Raw genomic sequence first — 18,045 nt, 5'->3', positions numbered from 1 at the left:
TCTGCCACATTTTTTCCTTCCCACAGACTTCCCATTGAGCTGCCTTGATACAGCACTCTGGGAAGAGCCTATTTGTTCAGAAATTTCTTCTGGGTCTTCCCCTCTTGCTTGAGAGTGTCAATGATGGCCTTCTGGACAGCAGTCACGTCGGCAGTCTTACCTATCATGGCTGAACCAGGCTGGTTGTTTTTAAAAGCCTCAGGTATCTTTTGCAGGTGTTTAGAGTTGATTAGTTGATTCAGATGATTAGGTTAATAGCTCGTTTAGGGAACCTTTTCATGATATGCTAATTTTTTTTTGAGACAGGATTTTTGGGTTTTCATGAGCCGTATGTCAAAACCATCAGGATTAAAACAATAAAAGACCTGAAATATTTCAGTTGGTGTGCAATGATTCTAAAATATATGAAAGTGAAGTTTAATTTTTATCATTATATTATGGAAAATAATGAACTTTAGCACTATATGCTAATTTTTTGAGAAGGACCTGTATATCTCCTCAGGCCCATAGAGAGTGAATGGAGAAGAGGCCCGACATGCGTGGTGCTGCTGTACATATATATATATATATATATATATATATATATATATATATATATATATATCTTTTTAGGTCCCATAGAGAGTGAATAGAGCAGAAAGGCAAAAACCTTCCTTTTTTGTTCGTAAAGCAGCCGCACTGTGATTCTTGCAGCTGCGATTGTTCTATGTAATAGAAGCTCCATGTGGACGGTCGCATTGTATGCGGTCTACAGGTTATTATGGCCTCACAGACTTTGTACATCTTCTCCTGGGCGTCGGGTGCAGTCAGTGTTCCTGAGTTTATTAGAAATCCTTCATGTTGTCCTTGGCCGTATCACAGCTCCGTGTCCAAGAATCAGAGGAAATCCAAGTTCTGCTGAAAGTGACAGCGCGTCCTGTGCGCAGCGTGCTGGGAAAGTGACAGCGCGTCCTGTACGCAGCGTGCTGGGAAAGTGACAGCGCGTCCTGTACGCAGCGTGCTGGGAAAGTGACAGCGCGTCCTGTACGCAGCGTGCTGGGAAAGTGACAGCGCGTCCTGTACGCAGCCTGCTGGGAAGCGTCTCTGGGACACAGGAGCAGTCGTCACTTCTCCTCACTTTGCCTTGAAGCTTCATGTTCATCGTGTTCTGATTTCTGATAAAAATCAGATCTGTCAGGTTAACGTGTGCGATGGTCGGTCATACATGACAGATCACATGACTTACAGGAGAGACAGCATGCTGAGAGCTGGAATGTAGCATCATGGGCTTAAAGGGGTTATCCTCTATCCAGAGGAGTCCGACCACAGGGACCCCCACAATCATCGACACTGAAGTCACTGAACTTATAGAGAGCCAGGGCTGAGCATGTGCTGGGTGGAAATTCCCACCGTTCCTTTAATTGTCGGGGTCCCTGATATTTATCTCCTATTGACCGTATTGAGGGGATAGCTTTTACCTTAAATTTTACTTATTACTACAAAAATACAGCCTAGATAGATGGTCAGGAGACATAGAACCATGTGGACCCCATAACAGGGATCTGGGAGGGCCCCGTGCTGTCTGGTCCATGGACAATAGTTATAGGAACTCCAGCCGGAGCAGCAGCAGTTAGGGGGGGTCCCAGATCCTGAAGGGTTCACCCAGATACTGAGACAACTCCACTCCGGAGAAGCAACCATCCTGCCCTAGAGATTATTGTGGGATTGCAACACCTGGAGGGCCGCAGATTGAGGAAGCTTTGGTTCTTTCCTGCTGGAGACCACTACAGACCCCCTCACTGTACCTCCAGCAAGGTAAGATATCCTTTTATTATGGGATAGCCCCACTAAGGGGTTAACAATCTTACCACTCACACATACATAGGCGGCGAGGAGCTGGAACATTGTATGACGTAAGACTCCCAGGGGGTCAATAGACATGTAAATGATGTCTCCTCATGCCTCCAGTATCAGCTTCCCCACCTTGAAACTCTGATCTGGATTGAGAATGAAGGCGTCTGGATAGCAGATTACCATAGTTTCAGGATGCCCAGCAATATGGAAGACTCACTAATGTAGGGCAGTCCAGGCATGATGGGGGTTGTAGTTTTGCCCCAGCTGGAGGGCAGAAGCTTCCCCATTCCTGCACTAATGCAAGTTTTTCACGTTTTTTTCATTCTCCACCCGAGTCATTTTCCAGACAGCCCCTAGATGGCAGACTTGTACAGTCTCCTCCATGTATAATTCAGACACAATAAGGCTGAGGGTTCCCAGCGGTGGAGCGGGGGTCCTGGAGCCCACTCACACACATTTAGGTTGGGTTTTTTTTTTTCCCCCGTTTTTTTCCCCACTGCTTAGATCACTCACTCCACATTGATGTTACAGACCGGACATAGATCACATGTAGGTGGAGGGGGTTTTCCCGGTTTTTTTTTCCCCCCGCCGCTTAGATCACTCACGAAGCTCCAGAAGATTTCAATATCAAAGAAACATTTATATGTAGAAACTGCTTTCATGTTTCTTATGAATACGACGGCAATTTCCAGTCAATTGCATTTCCAAAGGTGATTTGTACCGTGGCATCTCCGGGCGCCGCACGAGACACCGTGACTGCGCTGTTCTGCACGGTGCGGCGGTCTCGTCTTTGTCTTCTCCCACGGATGAGCCCACCTGGGCTGCTTGTCTTCCCCTCACTGATCTGTGCGATTCCAGGAGGCAAATCAGCAGCGAAACCTAAAAAAATATTCTGGAGAAAATGTGTTATATAATGTAACAGCCCCGCCCCCTCCGTCCACACTGTGGTCAGGTGGTAGGTATCATGTCTGTAAGGGGGGATTTCTTTAAATAGAAGGGGGGCTGGGGTTTTTCATCCGTGCTTTTTTTCTTTTCTTTTCTTTTTTTTTTTTTTTGCATAAAACGCAGTGTGAACATGGCCTAAGAACAAAAACACCGGGTCCCCCGCCACATGTAGATAGAATGCGGTGGTTGAGCCAGTGCTGTCAGAAAAGTGTCGGCCATGTGTCCGTTTTCCCTGCTGGCATACTTTTCCACCTTATTTATCAGAAACCCGACACCCCCGTCATATTGTGGTTTAAAACCGAAAAGTGAGCGTGTCCTTTAAAACCCGCCATAACCGACATATTTACTAAACAAACCGTCATGTTTTGATAGCACAGCGTCTTATAGTAAGTTTTGTTCCCATAGAGGCGCTGTGTCTTATTCAGGGGACGTCATTTTTCCGTGTAGAATTCACGCTTATTGTTGAACAAAGAAATGAATATTTATTATATATTGTACAGTAGTTGTCATCAGAAACCAGTATAACCAGACATAACCCTGGTGGCGGCAGTGGGGGTCTTACGTCTGGGGGATGGCTTATTTTAAGCTATCCTGTAAATCCTCCACTATGCCTTATTTTCGGGGAAACAGAGTATATACAATATCTGATCCGCTGCTGATCACCTACACAGAATGGAAATATTACCCCCTTTCCATATTGTGTAGGTGATCAGCAGCGGATCAGATACTTATACACACAAACATATATACAGAAATACATATATATACATACACACACATACATACATACATATATATATATATATATATATATATATATATATATACACATACACACACACACACACATACATACATACATACATACATACATACATACATACATACACGCACATATAAACAAAACACACACACACACACAAGGACTGCTTTCACTGGTAGAATATATGGTTTGGTGAATGAAAAGCAACCAAAGGGGACATATTGAACATTTTCACCTACATCACCACCTAGCTGCAACTTTCTGTACTACAATTTTTCATTTAAAGGGGTACACCAGTGAGGTTTTGTACTTTTTTTTTTTTTATAAATCAACTGGTGTCAGAAAGTTATACAGATTTGTAATTTACTTCTATATAAAAATGTGCAGTCTTCCAGTACTTATCAGCTGATGTATGTCCTGCAGAAAGTGGTGTATTCTCTCCAGTCTGACACAGTACTCTCTGCTGCCACCTCTGTCCATGTCAGGAACTGCCCAGAGCAGGAGAGGTTTTCTATGGGGATTTGCTGCTGCTCTAGACAGTTCCTGACATGGACAGAGGTGGCAGCAGAGAGCACTGTGTCACGCTGGAGAGAATACACCACTTCCTGCAGGACATACAGCAGCTGATAAGTACCGGAAGACTGGAGATTTCTAAATAGAAGCAAATTACAAATCTTTCTGACACCAGTTGATCTAAAAAAAAATAATTAATGGTGAGTGCCTCATTTGAAGTGCCCGTTGTTTATTTTCAACTTATTTCAAGCAGCAGATGCCCCATCCAGAGACCCCCTAGCCCTCGGGGTGGGGTGTAATTTCAGTAATTCTCTATATTGCATGTACTCTGGCGGTCCCTTATAATGGGGTCCAGTATCCCGTTGTTTGTTGTCTGGTCAGGAGGAAACGCAGATGGGAACCTAATCTTATTGCACAATGATGGCTGCCCGGCGTGTTCTTAAGAAAACAAAGGTTTGGAGGGTTACTTGTTTCTTTTTATTAGGAGGGCGGGAGGTTTTGCCTCTATGAGCCGTAATATTCATATCATTATTATAAAGATATAGGGGGAGATTGATCAAACATGGTGTAAAGTGACACTGGCTCAGTCGCCCCTAGCAACCAATCAGATTCCAACTTTCATCCCTCACAGACTCTTTACAAAATGAAAGGTGGAATCTGATTGGTTGCCGGGGGCGACTGAGACAGTCTCACTTTACACCGTGGTTGATCAATCTCCCCCATAGTTTATAATATGGTAATAATAATCACTTATCATCTTCTTCTGATATCTCTGTAGTTTGCACTGTGTCTGTGTAGCTGATCTGGGCCGTCACCTTCCTGCAGCTTTACATATAACATGACCCTCAGAGCTGTCCTTCCCCTGATATCTATGTAGTTTGCACTGTGTATGTGTAGCTGATCTGGGCCGTCACCTTCCTGCAGCTTTACATATAACATGACCCTCAGAGCTGTCCTTCTGTTGCCCACACAAAGCCGTCACAGTCTGGTATAATCTGACTTGTGATTTCACATCTGACAGCCCCCCCCCCCCCCCCTCTCTTTTTTTTGTGAGCTGTGGCTTTAAGGAAATGGTGATCAGTATCATCTCCCCTCCCCCCGCCCCTGCTTGCAGAATGCCATTTTTTCTATCATTAACCAAGCTGAATGGTTATAATATACTGCTGTGCTGCCACCGGTCCTGCCTGTCGGTGAAGCTGCTGTCCCCTGCCGCCTGTTGCTGGGCATCACCCCGATAGACCAAGGGGAATAGCAGGAGGCGGCATCTCTCTGCAACAGGTGCCGCGCTCTCATTGTGCAGCTCTCTGCGCTGGGAACCTCTTTCTGGAGGATTTTTCCCCATTTTCCTGGCTGGCTGTCAGTGACAGCTCCTCTCGTCGTCTTGTGGGAGGGGGCAGCTTCTCCCAATAAGAGGAGGACAGCAGACAGGTGCTCTATGCTGCTCACACATCGCTGCCTGTCACCCAAGAATCTGACAGCCGTCATCAAGGGCGAGGCGGCAGCTCCGGCTGGAAACCGGCACCCAAGCGGTTAACCCTCTAATCTCCAGGATGTCATCTAATGTTTGCTTCTCCACCTATTAGATGGCGCCGTGTTATCGGGATGGCAACAGAATATCTTCCTGTTCTCCGCCGGCACAAACTATGGATCTTACCTCCGCCGCCCCCCGTATGTTATTATCCTGGCCGCTGTTTTAGCGACCCCCATTGATATGCAAATGACCCTCATGCCTCTGTGCAAATATTGGACCTGAGCTCCAGGAACCCGAAGGAGAAGGAGGAAGAGGATGGACGTGCGGAGAAAGTGAAAATGTCATCCTGTGTGTGCTGCAAACTAAGGGAGTCGTGCGGCTTCTTGGGACCCCCGTGACGGCTGATGTCCGCCCTCTGCCCGGCACAGATCCCGAGGACTCCTCACCGTCACCGCTGCCGCAACCTCAGATTGTTCTTATATCATTTTTTTAGTAAACTTTTTGTAAACTTTGTAAAATTGCAATTTTTTGCTGGTGTGGTTGGACGTGGAGCGAGGCCGACCTGCTGATTGTTTCCTGGATAGAAGAATTTGTTTTCCTTAGAACGAGAAGAAGCTGATGTAGCAATCGCCGGCTTTACCGGGGACATTTTCTGAATATTTTCTCTTTGCTAAGCTCCCTCCTTCACTAATACTCCTCGGCGTGGAGGAGACGGGTTAGGCTTGTGTCGTGGTTACCATCCGACTCCATTAGACACCTGCACGACGGACTCCGACTCTCCGGACCGTAAGACACTTCATGGAGATGGAAATAGACTTCCCCGACTCCCAGACCTGAAACTGAGAAGGGTTGATGGACAATGGCCGTTGTGTGAATGGGATCCAGTCTCCTCCCAGAAACCCACCTGACTGCTGAGGTGAAACTCCACTTTAATGACATTTTTGGCTGGAGCGGCTCCTCCCCTGACATATAAAGCCGAGCCGTGGAGGGGCTGCGCTTACTGTGACCCTCACTGACAAGCAGGTTGTATCCCCCCAAGTGCTCTGGGACCCCCCATTCATCGGACCTGCAAAGATGATGGAAGAAATTTCTATCTCCATGGCCTACGATGCCCACATCTTCAGCCAACTCTCCGACGAGGACATCCTGGCCCAACTGGTGGAGATCAGCAAGCCCAAGCCCGTGGTGAGTACGAGGAAGATGGCGTCCGGCGTCCGGGACCCTTACATACACAGAACGGGAGAGGACGTTATTATACGTCCCAATACAGAAGCAGAACGCAAGGAAACAATATGGGAGATAGCAAAGGGGATCACACTGTAGGTATACGGGTGAGGATGGTCCTATATACTATAGCTCATCCGTTATGCAGAATATTGGAGAAGGATATCTGGGGGTGAAGCCCTTATTTTCTTTCAGTCTATTGCTCTCTGTAATCAGCCACACAAGGCCGCTCTGTGATCTCCTGCTGATTTATCATCTACACATTGAGAAACTTATTGGAGCTTTAATCTTTATTTATTTTGCAATAGATGGGAAACTACTGAGTATACATAGATATGTGTGTGTATATATATATATATGTATATATATATATATATCTCCTGCTACTGATATTCTGTTATGTAAATGTATGATAGTTGGTATGGAACTTATTGTATGCTAAATGCAATGGATGGGAGACTACGGAGTATACATAGATGTGTGTGTGTGTGTGTGTGTGTGTGTGTATATATGTATAATATATATATATATATATATATATATATATATATATCCTGCTACTGATATGCTGCTATGTGATTGTATGATAGTTGGTATGGAACATATTGTATGCTAGATGCAATGGATGGGAGACTACGGAGTATACATAGATGTGTGTGTGTGTATATATATATATATATATCTCTCCTGCTACTGATATTCTGTTATGTAAATGTATGATAGTTGGTATGGAACTTATTGTATGCTAAATGCAATGGATGGGAGACTACGGAGTATACATAGATGTGTGTGTGTGTGTGTGTGTGTGTGTATATATGTATAATATATATATATATATATATATATCCTGCTACTGATATGCTGCTATGTGATTGTATGATAGTTGGTATGGAACATATTGTATGCTAGATGCAATGGATGGGAGACTACGGAGTATACATAGATGTGTGTGTGTGTATATATATATCCTGCTACTGATATGCTGCTATGTGATTGTATGATAGTTGGTATGGAACATATTGTATGCTAGATGCAATGGATGGGAGACTACGGAGTATACATAGATGTGTGTGTGTGTGTGTGTGTGTGTATATATGTATAATATATATATATATATATATATATATATATATATATATATATATATATATATATATATATATATATCCTGCTACTGATATGCTGCTATGTGATTGTATGATAGTTGGTATGGAACATATTGTATGCTAGATGCAATGGATGGGAGACTACGGAGTATACATAGATGTGTGTGTGTGTATATATATATCCTGCTACTGATATGCTGCTATGTGATTGTATGATAGTTGGTATGGAACATATTGTATGCTAGATGCAATGGATGGGAGACTACGGAGTATACACCCTAAGGGGCCATAGTATGTATCCTGCTACTGATATTTTATTATATGACAATTACTATGTAGCTTATTGCATGCTATTGTTCTATGTTATCAGCCGCCTCACTCTGGGGATTAGCCAACAGGATGTGTGTTGTATGTCGACTACAGTAATCTGCTCATTCTGATAAGCTCCTCTTCTGTATACATGTTGGGATTATATATATACTGCTATGTGGACTGAGAATATAAGTAATAACCTCACAGTGTACAACTCCCATCATGCCTGGAGAGCTTTAGCTTTGGCTGTGCAGGCATGATGGGAGTTGTAGTGTTGCAGCAGCTGGAGGGCCCGGGTTCCCCATCCCTGCGTTACTCCATGGTCAGCGGCTCTTCTTCAGGGACGGCCTCGTACTTTATAGATGTGTCCCTGGAATTGTCCCTGTACGTTCCGTTCCTCTCTCACCATCAGACCAAACGGTTCACACAAATGATCTGGAAATAGTGGAGGTAAAATAATGGGAATTGACCCCAAAGCATCAACGGGGACACTCTCTCTCCTTCTCTCTCTCTCTCTCTCTGACTCTCTCTCCTTCTCTCTCTCTCTCCATTTCCTTGCGTGTGTTTGTGGCTTTAAGGGATATCCCCCATGGGGGCCATAAGAGATAGAGACCGTGCAGGTTGTCACTTTATAGCCTCCAGTGACAACGGGAACATGAGTCACTGAGATGCTGTAAATTTTACAGGATTCTATGGGATTCTGGGTATTATTGCACTTTAAAGGGAAGCTGTCACATTGAGCGAGAGGTCTGATCTGCCGGCAGCGTGTTATACAGCAGGATCAGTATGTCACGTGATTCATTTAAATCTCTGCTTATTCTGAGTTTAGGAGTCCAGTGGGCGGTCCTTATAAGAGATTAAGAGCTATCTCTATATTCACATTCTTACTGGGACCGCCCACTGGGCTCCTAAACTCAGAATAAGCAGAGATTTAAATGATTATACTACATGTTATACTTTTTCCAACTCCCGATATATCAGTCTGCCCGGCTCTTGGGAGGCTGGACGGCTTTTTTATGGTGACACATTCGTCTTTAAAGGTAAAAATCGTTTTCTCTTAAATCAACTGGTGTCAGAAAGTTATATAGATTTGTTATTTGCTTGTGATTAAAAATCTCCAGTCTTCCATACTTATCAGCAGATGCATGTCCTGCAGGAAGTGGTGTATTCTCTCCAGTCTGACACAGTGCTCTCTGCTGCCACCTCTGTCCATGTCAGGAACTGTCCAGAGCAGCAGCAAATCCCCATAGAAAACCTCTCCTGCTCTGGACAGTTCCTGACAAGGACAGAGGTGGCAGCAGAGAGCACAGGCTGGAGAGAATACACCACTTCCTGCAGGACATACAGCAGCTGATAAGTACTGGAAGACTGGAGTTTTTTATAGAGCTAAATTACAAATCTTTATAACTTGTGTTTAATGTAGCAAGTCTCAAGGTTCAGTGTTTAGACTTGTAGAGGTAATTCCCCGCCTGTATTCAGCACCCCCCTTCTTGTATTCTGTAACCCATACACCACCACCCCCTGTATTCCCTGGTGTTTTGTGAATGATTCTCCCCTTTTTGCACTTGTTGTGTATCTGATGAGGGTTCCGGGTCCTGTAATCTCTGTATGTAGCAGCGCCATGTATTGGTTATATATTCCTTAGTGTTATCTGGACAGGATCCTGACAGTGGCCGGTATGTGTGTATGTGCGGCTAGCTCCCGGGTCACCTGTCTATAACCGGCCGGACAGGTTGGAGGAGTTAGGGGAGTCTGACATATATCAGCTGTGTATAACATCCAGTCACACCGGAATGGCTGCCTCCTCCTCCTCCTCCATCCTCTTAGGTTTATCCCATATTCTTCCTCCTCTGTCAGGGGCCCCAAATATTTACCCCTGAAGTCATGGATGGCGCCCGTCTTGTCTAGTTTTTTGCTGTCTAGATTTAAAGGGTCTCTCCAAGGTTAGAAGAAGCACAGTGCCATCCTTGTCCTCAGGCTGTGTGCGGTATTACAATTCAGCTCCATTCACTTCAATAGAACTGAGCTGCAACACCGCATCCAAACTGAGGACAGCAGGGGGCGCCGCATCTGGAAGAAAGCAGCCACGTTCTGCTAAGCCTGGGATTCCCTTTAAGAGAAAGTTATCCAGCCTTGATGAAGAATAGGCCATGTAATGGGCGCCCCCCCCCCCCCAGCACCTCTCCCTATCAGCCGTCTGTGGGGGCCGCAGTGCGATGTGCTTGTACTCGAATCTCTATAGTATTAGTAGTAACGGCGCACGGCTCTGCTACATCACAAGGCTGCAGCACCCTGCACCGCCACCACTAATACTACAGTAGCTAGTCCGCAGCCCCTTCAACAGCTGAATGGTGGGGTGGTGGGGATCAGACACTTTTGTAAGGCCGGAGAACCCCTTTAATAATTCTGCCCCAGTAAGAGTGACCTTTTCCTGCGGTTTTCTAATCTCTGATTATTGATGTTTGTTGTGGAGGCACCGAAACCACAAGGAGCAACAGGATATAGATGGGGGGGAGGGGGTATATAGCTCAGAGGAACCCCGCTGCACTATATTCCAGTCTGTCTATAGTCAAGAACCTGAAGTCCATTCATATTTGGGAGGTTTCAGGTACTATAATAGGGATGGGGAACCTGCGGCCCTCCAGGTGTTCTAGAACTACAACTCCCATCATGCCCAGAGAGCTAAAGCCGAAGGGAGTTGTAGGTTTGTAACAGCTGGAAGGCCGCAGGTTGAAGATGACAGGGATGATCCATAAACTATTCGAACTGATTGATCATATGTCTTGTGTGTGTGAGGTGATATCACGGTAATGCTTTACCACCCGCTCATCCGCTGGATTCACCAATAAAGGGGTACTCCGGCGAAAAAAGGTTAGTTTTCGAATCAACTTGTCTCATAAAGTTATATAGATTTGCAATTTACTTCTGTTTAAAAATCTCCAATCTTCCAGTACTTATCAGCTGCTGTATGTCCTGCAGGATGTGGTGTATTCTCTCCAGTGTGATACAGTGCTCTCTGCTGCCACCTCTGTCCATGTCAGGAACTGTCCAGAGCCGGAGATGTTTTCTATGGGGATTTGCTGCTGCTCTGGACAGTTCCTGACATGGACAGAGGTGGCAGCAGAGAGCACTGTGTCAGACTGGAAAGAATGCATCACTTCCTGCAGGACATACAGAAGCTGATAAGTACTGGAAGAATGGAGATTTTTTATATATAGAAGTAATTGACAAATCTATGTAACTTGCTGTCACCAGTTGATTTGAAAACAATCTTTTTCACTGGAGTTCCCCTTTAATGTGAGATCAGGAGATTTTCAGCTCCTTTATAGAATGTTGAGAATATTATAGACTCCTCTTACAAGGAGGACACAGTATATGGCGGTATGAAGGTGTGACTATATACTTGTGTGATTGACATTTGGCTTTGATGGTGCGGTTTGTTTTTACCCGTCGTTTCCTGTCAGTTACAACCAGACATACGAGTGAGACAAAATCTTAAAGGGGTACTCCCATCTCTAGAAGGGATAGCATATAGTTAGGATTTAAGGGCGGGGGTCCATCTCCTGATGATCGGAATTAAGGGGATGCAGAGCTCATACACCCCTCCTTGTTATTGCCGTCCCATTGAAGTGAATAGGACCAATCGCCACATAATCAGGGAAAAAAGTCCAAAGGGCTGCGGTTACTTTATTCTCATTATTAGTGGGGTCCCAGAGGTGAGACCCCCACCAACCATGCCAACCATGTCCTGATGGTATATTGTAGTCATTGGCCATTTCTTTATAAGATGGAAAAGACCCTTTAAGAGTATGTTCTCATGCTGAGGACACGCTGCAGTTTCAGAAGTTAAAGGGGTTCTCCGATGTTTAATAACTGCAATATGCTGCAGTTATACAGAAAAATGTAAGGATGGTATTCTGACCTCCCCCCCGCTCCCATTGTCCTCCTGTGGGGTCTCCAGGTCCCCCCGCAGAATGATCCTGCTGCCACCTATGAGACAGATTCATCTTAGCAGTCACAGCCCGGTCAGCAATCACTGACTGAGAAGAGGCAGCACCGTGGCCAGTGATTGGCCGAGGGGGCTGTCATTGTAGAGGTGGTGGCGGGATTGTTCAGCGGGGACCCAGAGACCCCACAGAAGGACACTGGGAGCGGGGAGCATAGGGAGGTCAGATTAGCATCCTTATTACTTTCTATGTAACTACAGCAATATATTAAAAAGAAATTAAACGTCGGAGTACCCCTTTATTTGTACAACACGAAGGACTTAACATTATTATTTCTACTTTAAAAAAGTCTCTTTTCAGTCTCCCTGCTCTTCAGCTTTGTTTATAGCTTCAGAAAACCTTGTATTAGCCTAACGTCATGTAATATAAGATACAGGATATGGATGGGGGAGGGGTACTGTAACCTGCTACTAGCTTCAGCCATGTGACTGCATGGCTAGATTGTACACAGCTGCAGAACTACAACTCCCAGCATGCCCTGAGAGCTTACAACAGTGCTGCATCACCAGCTGTTACAAGACTATAACTCCCAGCATGCCCAGATATGATGGACCTTCTGGTGAGCCATAGGAGATTACTGTAACCCATTATAATAATAGCTTATTGATGAAACATCCTGTGTGTACAAAGTCCAGCACTATCCACACCTAGCATCCTTGTATACATGGGGTTCTATGTTCTGTACAGTAACCATGATGGGTGGGTTCTATGTTCCGTACAGTAACCTTGATGGACGGGTTCTATGTTCTGTACAGTAACCTTGATGGACGGGTTCTATGTTCTGTACAGTAACCATGATGGACAGGTTCTATGTTCCGTACAGTAACCAGGATGTACAGGTTCTATGTTCCGTACAGTAACCATGATAGACTGGTTCTATGTTCTGTACAGTAACCATGATGGACGGGTTCTATGTTCTGTACAGTAACCATGATGGACGGGTTCTATGTTCTGTACAGTAACCATGATGGACGGGTTCTATGTTCTGTACAGTAACCATGATGGACGGGTTCTATGTTCCGTACAGTATCCATGATGGACGGGTTCTATGTTCTGTACAGTAACCATGATGGACTGGTTCTGTGTTCTGTACAGTAACCATGATGGGTGGGTTCTATGTTCTGTACAGTAACCATGATGGATGGGTTCTGTGTTCTGTACAGTAACCATGATGGGTGGGTTCTATGTTCTGTACAGTAACCATGATGGACGGGTTCTATGTTCTGTACAGTAACCATGATGGGTGGGTTCTATGTTCTGTACAGTAACCATGATGGATGGGTTCTATGTTCTGTACAGTAACCATGATGGACGGGTTCTGTGTTCCGTACAGTATCCATGATGGACGGGTTCTATGTTCTGTACAGTAACCATGATGGACAGGTTCTGTGTTCTGTACAGTAACCATGATGGGTGGGTTCTATGGTTCCCTACAGGTCATAGTTTGCAGTAAGCTTTGTGCTTGCAGAGATGAGCGGCTCCGGCCTGTCGTATTGTTTGTGTCTGACACAATCTAAGGAAACGGTGTTGTCTCTGTGAGTGCAGGAAACCTCCGTTACATCAGACATAACAGCCATCAGGGAGAATCTGCAGCCTCTGACTTTCCTACACATGACCGGATAGTCACACTGATCTGGAAATGTTCAGTCCTACAGTGCAAGGGTTAACCCTATAGTCAGGGGGAGCGGTTGCCTATATACATGCCGTTTCCATAACTGGTAGAGCGCCCCCTTTTGTGCCGCACTGGCTACAGGACAGGTGGAGGTGCAGGATATTCCTGTAGAACCTGCTCCACTGAAGATTCAAGATACAGGTTGGGTAAGGTCCAGCGACCAGAGAAACAAACAAGCGGAACTACTACTCCCAGAATGCTCATTCCTGGCAGACTGGGATGGAATTATAATAGAAAGTTAAGGATCATAATAAGCAAGACAAATTTAGCTCTGCTACATCTGCTTTACTCTAACTGCAGTGCCCCTAACCCTCATCTACTGCCAGCAATAACACCTAGACAAGAGGGGAAAGGAACGGTCTGGGTGTCTAGGAAATGTAACCCTAAAACAGCGCCACACTTGTCTGCAGGTTGTGTCTGCTATTACAGCCCAACACCTTTGAATGTAGCAGTAATCCCAGACACAACCTGCGGACACATTTCTGGATACAGTGCGGCCATGTTCTCTCATCCTAAACCTCATCCTCAGCTCATGAAACATATTAGATATATAGCCAAACCTGATGATTTCATCAAGTCCGGTCAACCATCTGTTGTGTATGGGGACATAGCTGCCCTGTCCTTCTGTTCTCAGAAAGATAAGCCGTCTCTAAAAGGAATCTCCCCCCTACTCACAACTCATGCACGCTCCCCCGAGATGAGTGTGCACATGTGGTGGGACAGGGCTATGCTGTGTGTATGGCAGGACCATGGGGGGGAGAGGGCTATACTGTTTGTATGGCAGGACCATGGGGGGAGAAGGCTATCCTGTGTGTATGGCAGGACCATGTGGGGGGAGAGGGCTATCCTGTGTGTATGGCAGGACCATGGTGGGGAGAGGGCTATCCTGTGTGTATGGCAGGACCATGGTGGGGAGAGGGCTATCCTGTGTGTATGGCAGGACCATGTGGGGGAGAGGGCTATCCTGTGTGTATGGCAGGACCATGTGGGGGAGAGGGCTATCCTGTGTGTATGGCAGGACCATGTGGGGGGAGAGGGCTATCCTGTGTGTATGGCAGGACCATGTGGGGGGAGAGGGCTATGCTGTGTGTATGGCAGGACCATGTGGGGGGAGAGGGCTATCCTGTGTGTATGGCAGGACCATGGGGGGGAGAGGGCTATCCTGTGTGTATGGCAGGACCATGTGGGGGGAGAGGGCTATCCTGTGTGTATGGCAGGACCATGTGGGGGGAGAGGGCTATGCTGTGTGTATGGCAGGACCATGTGGGGGGAGAGGGCTATCCTGTGTGTATGGCAGGACCATGGTGGGGAGAGGGCTATCCTGTGTGTATGGCAGGACCATGGGGGGAAGAGGGCTATCCTGTGTGTATGGCAGGACCATGAGGGGGGGAGGGCTATCCTGTGTGTATGGCAGGACCATGGGGGGGGAGAGGACTATCCTGTGTGTATGGCAGGACCATGTGGGAGGAGAGGGCTATCCTGTGTGTATGGCAGGACCATGGGGGGGGGAGAGGACTATCCTGTGTGTATGGCAGGACCATGGGGGGGAGAGGGCTATCCTGTGTGTATGGCAGGACCATGTATCCCAGTATATTACTATATACAGCTGTTATTCAGTAGCCGGGAAGTCATTTCTTGTCAGATTCTGGGGACTTTGCGTTGAGATTATCTGATCTCCTCTGTGTCTCTCGGACAGTGGCTGAGCATGCCCACTACCATCATCCCCATCACTTAGATAGTAGAGCTTTATTCCCGTGATCAGTGGGGGTTCCAGCACTCCATGTCAGGAACTGTCCAGAGCAGCAGCAAATCCCCATAGAAAACCTCTCCTGCTCTGGACAGTTCCTGACATGGACAGAGGTGGCAGCAGAGAGCACTGTGTCAGACTGGAGAGAATACACCACTTCCTACAGGACATACAGCAGCTGAGAAGTAATGGAAGACTTCAGATTTATAAATAGAAGTAAATTAAATGTCTATATAACTCTCTGAAACCAGTTGATTTCAGAGGAAAACATTTTAGCTTAAGTTCCCCTTTAAGGTTCTCATTTAAATTATCTTATCAAATAAAACCCAGTGGCTGTGAAGTAAGGCGGGATGTGTAATGGATCCGGAGTGGTAGCAGGTTACACTGTATGACATGGCAGGAGGCCGAGCAGCCAAGCCCTGAGGAAGGGGCAGTGTCCGGGCTGGGGGGTGATAAATAATGGAGGGGCAGGGGACGTTCTCTGGGACCTGCCGGCACATGGCTCCCTGGTTTGGGAGTTGCAGAGTTTCCCTCTTTCTGATGATCAGACATTTGCTGAGATCTATTATGTCCGGCTGACAGGTACCCAGTCATCTGAGCCGCTGCCGCCGACGTGTTTCCCGGTGCTGAGGACTCCGCTTGTCTCAGTCCTTTGTCTTTATGTAGCTGTGCAGCATTAATGACATGTGACTCCTGGGGGGGCGCCATTCCTGCCCAGACTACATGCCAGACGCCCACCACCTCCACCACTGTATATATCAGAGTATATAGACTGCGGGCCAGATGGTATATATCAGAGTATATAGACTGCTGGCCAGATGGTATATATCAGAGTATATAGACTGCTGGCCAGATGGTATATATCAGAGTATATAGACTGCTGGCCAGATGGTATATATCAGAGTATATAGACGGCTGGCCAGACACTCACCATGGTATATATCAGAGTGTATAGACTGCTGGCCAGACACTCACCATGGTATATATCAGAGTGTATAGACTGCTGGCCAGACACTCACCATGGTATATATGAGAGTATATAGACGGCTGGCCAGATGGTATATATCAGAGTATATAGACTGCTGGCCAGATGGTATATATCAGAGTATATAGACTACTGGCCAGATGGTATATATCAGAGTATATAGACTGCTGGCCAGATGGTATATATCAGAGTATATAGACTGCTGGCCAGATGGTATATATCAGAGTATATAGACTGCTGGCCAGATGGTATATATCAGAGTATATAGACTGCTGGCCAGATGGTATATATCAGAGTATATAGACTGCTGGCCAGATGGTATATATCAGAGTATATAGACTGCTGGCCAGATGGTATATATCAGAGTATATAGACTGCTGGCCAGATGGTATATATCAGAGTATATAGACGGCTGGCCAGACACTCACCATGGTATATATCAGAGTGTATAGACTGCTGGCCAGACACTCACCATGGTATATATCAGAGTATATAGACTGCTGGCCAGACACTCACCATGGTATATATCAGAGTATATAGACGGCTGGCCAGATGGTATATATCAGAGTATATAGACTGCTGGCCAGATGGTATATATCAGAGTATATAGACTGCTGGCCAGATGGTATATATCAGAGTATATAGACTGCTGGCCAGATGGTATATATCAGAGTATATAGACTGCTGGCCAGACACTCACCATGGTATATATCAGAGTATATAGACTGCTGGCCATAGGCTATATATCAGAGTATACAGACTGCTAACCATACACTCACAGCGGTATATAGAACACCATATTTAGACTCCTGAGCAGACATTGTGGGTATCACAGGACGGCGTATGGACAGTGAGGGCTCACAGCATTACCTTAGGATATCTGTATGATGTCTTCTTAAAGGGGTTCTCCATGATTAAAACAAGCACAATTACTTTTTTGTAAAAGCAGCGCCGCCCCTGTCCTCAGGTTGTGTCTGGTATTACAATGGAACTGGACTGCAATACTTCCCCCAGAATGAGAGTAGCGCTGTGTCTGGAAGAAAGTCACCATGGTTTTCTAAGCCTGGAAAACCCCTTTAATTCTAGACTAGTGGCTATGATTCTTACATGCTGCCCACCTACTACTACCTACCATAGCTAAAGGGGATCTCCAGTCAGGAAATAAAATTAAGGGGAAAAAATTTAAATCAACTGCTATCAGAAAGTTATATAGATTTGAAATTTTACTTCTCTTTAAAAAAATCTCCAGTCTTCCAGTACTTATCAGCTGCTGTATGTCCTGAAGAAAGTGGTCTATTCTCTCCAGTCTGTATTCTCTGACAGTCAGGAACTGTCCAGAGCAGCAGCAAATCCCCATAGGCACCTCTCCTGCTCTGGACAGTTCCTGATATGGACAGAGGTGGCAGCAGAGAGCACTGTGTCAGGTTAGAATACAGCAGCTGATAAGTACTGGAAGACTGGAGAGAA

The 18,045-nt window shown here is 45.8% G+C and overlaps 1 protein-coding gene across 6 annotated transcripts in view; it reads left to right on the top strand.

The window, feature by feature from the left end:
- The window catches only part of RABGAP1L (RAB GTPase activating protein 1 like), a 233,521-nt gene that overhangs the window by 197,841 nt on the left and 17,635 nt on the right, over window positions 1-18,045 (top strand). Inside the window, exon 1 of one of the 6 annotated variants that reach the window (XM_069981655.1) lies at window positions 5,254-6,710. The exons of the other annotated variants lie outside the window; for them this stretch is intronic. Coding sequence (XP_069837756.1) covers window positions 6,600-6,710 — 111 coding nt within the window. The 5' untranslated portion in view covers window positions 5,254-6,599. Of the gene's footprint in view, window positions 1-5,253; window positions 6,711-18,045 lie in introns of those variants that run through there. 6 annotated transcript variants of the gene reach the window in all.

The sequence above is a fragment of the Dendropsophus ebraccatus genome, chromosome 8 (assembly GCF_027789765.1).
Source record: "Dendropsophus ebraccatus isolate aDenEbr1 chromosome 8, aDenEbr1.pat, whole genome shotgun sequence".
NCBI lineage: Eukaryota > Metazoa > Chordata > Amphibia > Anura > Hylidae > Dendropsophus > Dendropsophus ebraccatus.
This window is presented reverse-complemented; position numbering and strand designations above follow the sequence as displayed.